The sequence below is a fragment of the Plecotus auritus genome (assembly GCF_963455305.1).
Source record: "Plecotus auritus genome assembly, chromosome: 2".
Lineage (NCBI taxonomy): Eukaryota > Metazoa > Chordata > Mammalia > Chiroptera > Vespertilionidae > Plecotus > Plecotus auritus.
In genome coordinates, this window is record NC_137771.1 from 201,300,407 (window position 1) to 201,312,006 (window position 11,600).

The 11,600-nt window shown below is 32.3% G+C and overlaps 1 protein-coding gene across 1 annotated transcript in view; it reads left to right on the top strand.

Moving 5' to 3' along the window:
- Positions 1–11,600, top strand: part of SI (sucrase-isomaltase) — a gene marked incomplete at its 5' end in the record, with an annotated part of 91,799 nt that overhangs the window by 19,020 nt on the left and 61,179 nt on the right. The window contains 6 exons of the mRNA XM_080654252.1: positions 644–769; positions 1,347–1,478; positions 2,077–2,196; positions 4,391–4,504; positions 8,535–8,619; positions 9,541–9,658. Coding sequence (XP_080510378.1) covers positions 644–769; positions 1,347–1,478; positions 2,077–2,196; positions 4,391–4,504; positions 8,535–8,619; positions 9,541–9,658 — 695 coding nt within the window. The remainder of the gene's footprint in view (positions 1–643; positions 770–1,346; positions 1,479–2,076; positions 2,197–4,390; positions 4,505–8,534; positions 8,620–9,540; positions 9,659–11,600) is intronic.

Consider the following 11,600-nt stretch of genomic DNA (forward strand, 5'->3'; position numbering starts at 1 on the left):
TGTGGGTGTGCAATGAGCCTGCTTGGGCCACCAAGGCAATGGAAGAAGGGTCTCGATTTGGCCTCTGGGGAAGAGAAACCAAGGCCTACATGTGAATGAGATAAACACCTTAAAAGATAACTGAGTGGAGCCTGGTATAACACATATTTTATTAATATATTTGAAAACTAAGAAAGATATAAGTGCCAAAATGTAAGAAAATAGAAATTGTGTACTTTTAAACATCTTTATTTCTACCATGATGACCATTCATTTATTCAATCATTCAGTCATTTTGTTGCTAAAGGAAGTGAGAGTGTGGTTGGACAGTTTATTTTTTCTCATATCTCTTCGATGCTGTTAATGTGTTCTCCTCTTTTATTTTACATGCTGTGCAAAAGATACCTTTGCAAATGCTATTTTAAGTACTAACTTTCTAATCTTCCAACATAAAATAAACAAAAAAGTTACAAAGCCATTTTTAAGTGTTTCAGAACAGAATTGTAATAGAATATCTAAGACACATTGGAAAATTTAAATATTTTTGAAATATGTAATTAAATTTAAATGAATGCTAGAGATATAATAGAGTAAGAAGCATATTAATATTAGATTCTAATACTATTTATTGGAACTACTTTATTAAATGTCTATTTATTTTAAGCTCATTGGGCGACCGGCAATGCCAGCATATTGGAGCCTTGGATTCCAGCTGAGTAAATGGAATTATAAATCACTTGATGTAGTGAAAGAAGTGGTAAAAAGAAATCGGGAAGCTGGCATACCATTTGTAAGTGGTATAAAGTGTTTGGGGAATGTATACCACATTAAATATTGTCACATAATCATAAATGTAGGAAATTGTCAGGATAATTATATAAATGCATATGGGTTATTAAGTTGCCTTTTAATGATAAAGTACATTTTATTACCATACATAATGCCCAAACCTATGTGAAATTTTGAGAGGTGGTAATAAATAATACTATAACAAAATACATGTTTAACTGTGGACAAAATCATATTTAGTTTTTAAGTAGACCTTATTTCTTAAAGCTTATATACTTTTTAATGTAATAGTTTATATAATATGCAGGGTTTTTATACAATTATCACATTATATAATAATGCATATTTAGTTATCACTGAAACAAATGTGAATAATCATAATGCTTTTGTAATCTAGAATTAGAAATACTTATGTTATAAATAACTATCATTACATCTTTAATGAAATAAAAGAGATCTAAGTTCACTTACTTTTTAAAAATTTTATATTTATAATGCAAGTATTTTGGACTTAAAAGTTGAAGTATTGTACAGTTATTTCAGGACTATTTATTGATACATACTCTGCTAATCTTTAGGATACACAGGTCACTGATATTGACTATATGGAAGACAAGAAAGACTTTACTTATGATAAAGTTGCCTATAATGGGCTCCCTGAATTTGTTCAAGATTTGCATGATCATGGACAGAAATATGTCATCATCTTGGTAATGACTGAGTTTTTATTAATACAATTTTACTATTTACACTTTCATCAGTTAATAGATTTTCTATACTTCTTTTTTTCTATTATTGTGTCTGTTATGTGCCACTGAATCAGCTCTGACTTCTGACAACCCTATGAATGAGTGATGTCCACACAGTCCTTTCCTGAACAGCCCTGCTCAGCTCCTGTAGCACATGCCTAGTGCAAGCCCCCGGCTTCTTTTATGGAGTCAATCTCTATCATAATTGCTCTTCCTCTTTTCTTGCTGCCTCTTATTTTTCCCAGCATTATTGTCTTTCCAGAAGAACCCTGCCTTCTCATGATGTACTGGCATGTGGACAGCTTCAGTTTCGTCATGTTTGCCATCAGTGACATTTCAGGCTTAATTTGCTCCAGGGTCCATTTGTTTGTATTTCTGGTGATCCAAACTATCCATAGAGCTCTCTCCCAATGCCATGTTTCAAACGAATCCTCCTCTTCCTATTCTTCTTCTTCACTGTGGATAGTAATTGGGAAAATTAGGGTGTAGATGATTTTAGCCTTGGTGTCCAAAGACACATTTTGCCCTTGGTGATCTTTGCTAATTCTTCTATTATTAGGACCCTGGGATCGCCATAAGTAAGCGTGCCAATGGAGCAAACTATGAAACCTATGAGAGGGGAAATGAACAAAAAGTTTGGGTAAATGACTCAGATGGGACTACAACTATTATTGGAGAGGTAAATTATAATAATTATTCAAGTTGTGTTGGTCAGATTTTCTCTTGTGCAGTGACAAAAGTTTTGTGCGTTTACACATGTGTGTGTATTCACTTTCAAGTCTAAATTTGATATATTTTAATTAATTTATTTTTTATTGATTAAGGTATTACATATGTGTCCTAATCTCCCCATTGCCCCCCAACCCCTCCACTCATGCCCTCACTCCCCTGCTGTCTGTGTCCATTGGTTAGGCTCATATGCATGCATACAAGTCCTTTGGTTGATATTTCAATTGTGTAGAGATATTTTAGACAGAGTAAATATTCCCATCATCTCTAAAACTAATGAGATGACTATAAGACAGATAATTTTTAGTGCTTATACACAATTAAAACTAAAGATAAAAATATGATAAATAATTTATATTACAAAATTCTGATAACTTTATATAAATGCATATATAAATTAAGTACTTACAGGCTGTGTATTAAGTTTTATAGTTTATATTTAACCCTCACAATTAAATGAGATGGTTATGATTAGAATTCTTATAGGTGAAAGCGTGAATTTGAGAGAAATGAAGTAACTTTTCTAATATCACAGAGCAAATAAGAGCAGAGTCAGGAAACTGCCTAGCTCCAAAGTGCAAAATTTTAACAAGGATAAATATTCTTTTGGAGACAACTTCATAAGACATATAAAAACCCATAATATTTAGGTATATTGACTTGGTAATTCCACTTCCGTAATTTAGCCAAAAGAATACAACAGGATAAATTGTGAAATTATATTTAAAATGTTTATTAACGCATTATTTAAAATACCGAAGAATATCTTAACCATCACTTTTTATCTCACTTATCAAAGTTAAAATTTCTGTTCCAAGTCTTCTTAGATTAATTCTGCACTCCACCAGAAAACAAAACTGAATTGCCTCCCTATAGAAGAATGCATATATAAGTTGAGTACTTATATGTTGTGTACTAAGTTTTATGGTTTACATTTAATCTTCACAATAAAATAATGAGGTAGCCATGATTAAACTTCTTAATTTATAGGTGAAAAAATGAATTTGAGGGAGATGAATTTCCTACTTACAAAGCCTATTAATAAGTCACATAATACATTTTGTTAAGACCTGCTCTGTTGGATAGGCACGGATCACATAACCCATATGCATAATTTACATACAAAACAATATTATCTATCCCAATTTCTTTGAAATTGAATTCATCTATCCCAATGTCATTATTTTAAGTAATAAGTGAAATAATTCAAAGAAACATCAATCATAAAAAGCAATATAGTCTTGACTCCATTGTATGGTCTTGCCTCCTTTGTCAAATATTAATTGAACATAATGGCTTCAGTCGATTTCTGGGTTCTCTGTTCTGGAAGGTCAATTGGAAAAAAAAGGAGACATATGTACTACTATTTGTAATACTTTAAACAATAAAAAATAAATAAAATAAAGGCTATTAAGTAGTGACTCTGCAAAAAAAAAAAGCAATATAGTAGGTGTGGAGTTTAATACCATGGACTTTGATATGAGAGTGCCTGGGTTTAAAGTTCTCTGTCACTTATTAGTGGTATGACCATGAACAACTTATTTAACTTATCTGCTCATCACTTCTCTTGTCTATAAAATGGATTTAATTATAGTACCTACTTCAACTATAAAATGATGATAAAAATAGTACCTGTTCCCCAAAGTTCTAGTGAAGAATAAATGAGTTAATATAACAAAAATGCTTAAACCATTGCCCAGAACATAAGTGTCATACATGCATTTGTTAAATTGAAAAAATATGTATACAAGGAGTTTTTCCCTTGAATTTTTTGGAAGCAGTTGCTTTTGGACTTAAAAATATACTTTCTTTTATCAGTCAATGAATATATTATATGATTTTTATTTTTTAACCTAACCTACTAAGATGCTAAGAATTAATTTAAGCTGCAGTCAAAGTAACAACCTCATCCATCCCATTTTCTTCTATTTTTCCCTTCATAAATGCTTCATGTCCTCACTCTTTCTTTCTTTTAATTTACTTTCTATTAAATGTATTTTAAAGTAGGCCTGAGATTATTGTAAATATATATTGGGCAAGGGTTACAACATTATGACTAATAATTCTTGTACTCAATTAGTTTGCATTCTCATTTATTTATATTTAAAAATGTATGTATATATGTAAATGGTCTATTCTTTTAGGTATGGCCCGGATTATCAGTATACCCTGATTTCACTAATCCGAGATGCATAGAGTGGTGGGCAAATGAATGTAGCATTTTCCATCAAGAAGTGAAATATGATGGACTTTGGATTGTAAGTAGTTATTTTAAGCCAGTGATCTTGGACAAAAAAAATATAATTATTCTTCTATTATATAATTATTAAGTTGACAAGATATATTTTATATTGTATGAACTTAAAATTAAAATGTCTTATAATATTTTTTAGAATGTATAAGTATTATACTTGTTATGCTCATGAGTTAGACAAGAATAAAAACTAAAAGCTGAAAGTAGAGATTTTGTTAATCTTTAGTAATACACTTTATAGAATACATTGCATTTCTATTAAGGAGGTGTATCTTTGTGACTAATAACTTATTGTTTGAAAAAACAGTTAACAAGATTTGAGAATAACCCAATATTAGTACAACTCCAAAAAATGTATTAAGTCTACAGTAGTCAAGCAATTGCAATAATATGAACCTAAATAAGCCCTTACACTTTAAAAACATTTTTCAGTAAATTATAGAATAGAACAAGTCAAAACTGGCTATAAGTTAAGTGTTTTACCTCAACATAAACAACAACAGCAAACAAAATCCTAGATAACTGATATATTTATTACATAAAACACTAATCTTTAAAAGTTTCCTTGGATGATATTTTCTATCTTTAGATTTTGATAGCATGCTGCTAGGTTGTTGTATAGAATAATGCTGTATGATAATAGATGATTTAGTATTTTTGGTTATGGAAATTATAGCTGCATTTGGGAATGAAACTATTTGGTGAGCCTAAAAATCTATATTTCAGAAAAAAAAAAAGTATAATGAATCTGAACACAGAAAAAACATCAAGGATTTTGTTCAAAGCTATTGCAATAGTCCAGAATTTTGGAAGGAGAGATAATGAGATTTCTGGGGATAGCTGTCTTTTCTTTGGCTATTTAGGTTCATAATATTTCTATTTCCTTAAAGTCTTTAATACTCATTCAGTCATTATTTTAGTTAATCATTTATTTACTAATTCAAACAATTTGTTAGATAACAAGTCTTTATCTTGCACCAACAATATATCAGGTATTTTGTGGGTCATATAAAGATAGGAAAACTATGTTTTCCGCTGACAACATGAAATTGCGTAACAGGTTAAGCATAATCATCAGGATTTCAATGACAGTAATAGGATGAGATGGAGAAGCTTTAGTTATTAGACAAAAAATCTGTGAGATCATGATGATAATACCTACTGCTGGTAGAAATAACAAAAAATGCATTCAGCTCTTGAGTTTTGTTTTCAATTATAGCGCTAATTTCAATTGTATTATTTAAATTAAATTGCAAGTTTCTTCATTCCCTTTTCTTGCTTGCTTAGGAAACAATCTGAGTTTATTAGAATGGAGTCAGAAGTATAAATGGCACTTTAAGAATAGGGAGAGAGAAGATGGTTGCACTGTGGAAAGAGAATACTCCATTTCCTGCAACCGTTCAAGACTGAAATACTTGATTCAACTCCAAAGAGACAGGGAATGGGAGGAGGAAGAGCATCTGAGAAAGGCAGAGTCGTGATGCTAAAATAGAAGCATTTTGACTAGTGCTTAAAATATAACAACATAACATAGTAATGAGAATGATTTTAAACCTCACTAATATCACTGAGTTAATTATACTATGTATAAAGAGTGGGAAGTTCTTACTGGAATGATTGCCAAATACTACTAAGTTGTTTTTTTTTAATTTCTTAATTTTCTTCACATTATTTTTTCCTGATAAAATGAATTATACAGTAAAAATAAATGTAATTTAACTGAATTTAAGTCAAATTTTAAAATAGTTTTGTAATTTGCTAGATATGTAATTTAGATACCATGCTAATTTTTTCAACTATAAGTTTAAATATTGAAATCACTTTGAAAAATTATGTGAGCTAAATTGTCATAGAAAAAACTAACATAACAGTTCAAGTAATTTAATAAAATAACTTCAATATATATTTTAGAATAACTACGTAAGTTTCCTTCTTTGTGGTTAAGAAAATATTTGGAAAAAAGGAAACATTTACTTTTTAAAATCTGATTCACAATGATAAATGTATTCTTTTGAGTACCCTTAATTTTTCACATTAATTACATGTGCGTATGATATGGATGGGAGAAGGGAAGAGCAACAAACCAAACATACTTCTGAGGAAAACAAAATTAATTAGACACTTTATTAAGCTTAATGTCTTTTTCAGAGCAGAGACAAGAGATGTGGGGAATAAGGCTCAAATATGTACAAGGTTGGGCAAAAACAGATTTATAGTTGTTCATATGGAAAATAATGCAATAATTAATAAATACTAATATATGAAAATACTCTGTTTTGCATACTCACAACTATAAGACTACTTTTGCTTTACCCTGTATAGAAGTACTTCAATGTAATTAACAGAGAAGGAAAAAGAAATATGTATTTCTATTTATTTATTTACTTACTTACTTTATTTATTTATTTGTTTGTTTGTTTGTTTATTATTGATTAAGGTATTACGTATGTGTCCTTATCCCCTCATTTCCCCCACACACACTCATGCCCTCACCCCCCTGGTGTCTGTGTCCATTGGTTAAGCTTATATGCATGCATACAAGTCCTTTGGTTGATCTCTCCCCCTTACCCCCACCCTCCCCTCTGAGATTTGAAGGTCTGATCAATGCTTCTCGGTCTCTGCATCTGTTTTTACTCATCAGTTTATGTTCATTATATTCCACAAATGAGGAGATCATGTGATATTTATCTCTTTCTGACTGGCTTGTATTTCTTGAGCATGTGTAGTGTGGTGTATGATTAAAATCTCTTATCTTTTTTGTTTTGTTAATCCACATGCCAGAATATTCTTCCATTGATTTTTAGGGAGTGGAAGAGAGAGGGAGAGACAGAGACAGAGACACCAATGTTAGAGAGACACATCAATTGGTTGCCTCCCATATGTGCCCTGACCAGGGCTGGGGATTGAACCTGGAATCCAACCAAGGACCTTTAGTCCACGGGCCAACGCTCCAACCACTGAGCAAAACTAGCTAGGGCTCTCTCATCTTTTTTAGTCCAAAGACTTTACTTAACTGGTTATGGTAAAAACAAACAAACAAAAACAAAACAAAACAAAAACCCTAGTAAATAGCAAGATAAGTTTAGGGCCTAGGTTTCCATGGCAAGAGAATCAGTAAACACAATACATCACAACTCTGTCTCTAAGATATGTTTAGGCCACTGGTTCTCACAACGTGGTCTCTTAGCCCCAGGGTTCCCAGACACCCTTCCAGGGATTATTAGGATACTAAAATGCTATTCGCCATTGTTCACTTTTATTCTCTCATGGGAGAATAGAAGTTGTGACCAGACAAAGCATGCCCTGCCTGGTTGCTAGCAATGCACATCCCAGAAACTAGATAAATGCCAGCTGAAATGAACAAGCTATGTTGAATAAATAAATGTGCTAAAAAATGTGTGCAATGATAGACTCACAGTGAAAAGAGTGATACAATGATTTAGAAAAGGCAGTTGCTTCGTACTTGTAATTCTTTTTTTTTTTATATATTTTATTGATTTTTTACAGAGAGGAAGGGAGAGGGATAGAGAGTTAGAAACACTGATGAGAGAGAAACATCGATCAGCTGCCTCTTGCACACCTCCTACTGGGGATGTGCCCACAACCAAAGTACATGCCCTTGACTGGAATCAAACCTGGGACCTTTCAGTCCGCAGGCTGACGCTCTATCCACTGAGCCAAACCGGTTTTGGCTGTAATTCTTATTTTATCTGTAAAATTAACACTAGATAAATGAACTACATTTTGCTCAAATCCAATTCCTCAATCAAAGATACCTCTGCTATTTGTTATCTACATTCACACAAAAGCAAATAATATTTTTCTCAGTATAATGACTTGTTCAGACCCAAGGTAGAATCAAGTAGTGAGTATAGATAAGCAAATTTGTCTGTCTTTAGCTCAGAAGCTTATATTTATCTCCTAAAAGCAAAACAATATGTGTGCCTTAGATTTTAAAAAAATTGCAAATAACTTAGGTTTATATGATTTATTATTACTTCAAGTCTGCTGTTCTTCAATTTATATCCATTTAGGACATGAATGAAGTTTCCAGCTTTGTTCAAGGTTCAACAAAAGGATGCAATGACAACAAATGGAATTACCCACCTTTTACTCCTGGTAAATTTCATTTGGTTATCTACTCAGCATTAACTGCCGACTGGTAAATTCTAGCACATATATTCCTAAATCACAAAATTTTGGTAAAATTTTGAGACCCTGAAATCAATATTTTTGTTTGTTTTACTTTTGGCCACAATATGTATGCTTAAGGAAAGGAGAATGATTTTAAAATTTGATATAGCATGTTGATTTATTTTTATTTGCTGGTGATTAAGTAATTAATGAAAAGAAACAAAATTTGTTTGAAATCATAATTGTAGTGACTGATTTTTTTTCATGAGCACTTTACTATAAGTCTGTGCAGTTATCAGAATGTGCCTGATGAGAATAGTTACATCTCGCATATTCTAAAAACATGTGGGTAAAATAAATAACCAAAGAAAAAAAATGTGCTCTTAGTGGAATAAATTGCTACAAGGACATCTGAAGAAAGACAATAATTATTGCAACATCATATATGCCAGCAAATTAAAGTACAATAAAAAAAATGAAAAACAAAAATTTGAATGGTTTGTAATTGTGTGACAAGTCTACTTGTATAGAATTAGATCATATTTAAGTTAACGATTATACTATAAAGCTTTCAAATGGATCTATAAATATTTTATATGCAATTTAAATGTATATATTTCTATAAATATATGTTAAAGGTTATTTTCCTCTTGAATTTATTTACTATTGTAGTTAGGAAGCAGAATGTTAGTGAAAGTGCAAATTTAATGTTTAATCAACAGGAGTGGAATGTGGAGACCTATTTGGAAATGAAATTCTAATTTTTATTGTGTTTTTTTTTTTAAATGAATGTGGCATTACATATCATTTAAGAATTATAAAGATTAAAATAGCAAAAATATCTTATTATAGAATTTAAAATAGCAAAGAATTTATAGACGATGTTCCTTATATATTTTCTCCTAGATATTCTTGACAAACTCATGTATTCCAAAACAATTTGCATGGATGCTGTGCAGACTTGGGGAAAACAATATGATGTTCACAACCTCTATGGATACAGTATGGCTATAGCTACAGAGAGGTGAGTGCAATTTCATTTAGAAATTTTTTTCCTATTTATTGTCTAGACTATATTTGATAATTTACTAATAGAATTGGAAAATAGCACAAATGTAAGAAAAATAATATTTTCATGATAGAGAAATTAACATATTATGAGCATCAGTTCTTTTAGTATTATTCATGAATTTGGAACTTAGTTATCAAGAATAATATGGTGTATGTATTTAACTATGATTTGTAGAGGGCCCCCTGGGAAGGCATATGGGCATTCTTTAAATTATTGTCAGCTGAATCCAAGGTGACAGGCAGAGCCGAGTCTTGGATACACATTTACCAAAAAGGCAGATGTGTTATCAGCACGGACTCTTACCTTTGCCCAGGTGTCAGGAGTGGGCTTTGATATGTAAATCCAGTCTAGCACCAGGAATGAGGGAATGAATAGGACCTGGGCCCACCCAAGCTCCTTTGATCCTAAGCTTTTGGTGAAACCCCTGGTATTTGGAATATAAATAAACATGCTGCCTCGGCTCTGGGTCAACTGTCACTCCAGCAGAAGAGGGCAGCGGCCCCACCCGGTCCCAGCTTTTTTCCTTCCATTTTGTGTCTTGTCTCTTTCTTTCTTTTATTTCTCAATCCCCAGCCGCCTCCACTCAGAACCGGTTCATCTCTCTTTCCGTGCTGGATGCGGAAAAGGGATACCCCGCCATAATGATTCTCTTATTTTAGATTTAAAGTACCCTTCAAAATTTTTATTGAGTTTGCTTCTCCGAATACAATTGTGTTCTAAGCATAAACTTCACAATTGGCCTGGAAGGATGGCTCTTACAAGTCTTTATATTTCAAAACCAGGGCTTTCAATTAAAATGTAATTTTCTATGTAGTATCTCCTAAAAAGCAATTTTCTAATATAGTGTATTACTTTTGTATAAAAAAGAACATGATACAAAATAAAGGAAGGGGGCATCTTCTCTTTATTGCCTACTATTTTTCAAGCATTGTATAAAGACCTATAATGGGACAGTCATTAAAAACTAGATCCTAGTTTCAACTAAGTTTTAATTTTTAAATCCTCACCTGAGGATATTTTTTCCATTGAGCATCGACCTATGAACCAAGAGGTCACTGCTTCGATTCCCAGCCAGGGCGCATGACCTGGTGTGGGTTCAATTCCCAGTAGGGGAGGACTAGGAGGCAGCTGATGGATATTTCTCTCTCATGGATGTTTCTGTCTCCCTATCCCTCTCCCTTCTTCTCTCTCTCAAATCTCATATACCAAAACACATATGTGAAAGAGAAACATCAGTTGGTTGCCTCCCGACAGGCACCCTTACTGAGGCTGAGTATCAAGCCTGCGACCCAGGTAGGTATGTGCCCTTGACCAGGAGTCAAACCCACTACTCTTTGGTCTCTGGCCAACACTCTAACCACTGAAAACACAGGCCAGGGCAATTTTTAATTTTTATATAATTAAATAACTACAATTCAGGTTTTTTTAAAAGATATCTTATTGATTTTTTACAGAGAGGAAAGGAGAGGGATAGAGAGTTAGAAACGTCGATGAGAAAGAAACATTGATCAGCTGCCTCCTGCACACCTCCTACTGTGGATGTGCCCGCAAGCAAGGTACATGCCTTGACCATGGGACCTTTCAGTCTGCAGGCTGATGCACTATCCACTGAGCCACACCAGTTAGGGCAAGATGAATAATTCTAGTAGTTATGAATGGTGAACTTCTAGAAACAAACAAAATAAAATACTTCTCAAATATGTACATTTTATCCCCAACATTGTTTGCTGTTATTTGAAAATGCAAACATTAATATATAATTAAAATCATTGTAACACAAAAATATGTATTGAGTTAAAGTTCAGGATTATACATTTTTATTAAAATTTTTCAATGATTTTAAACCATATATTTCAAAAACAAATGTTGAGTGGATAAAAAAGCACGTTTATTT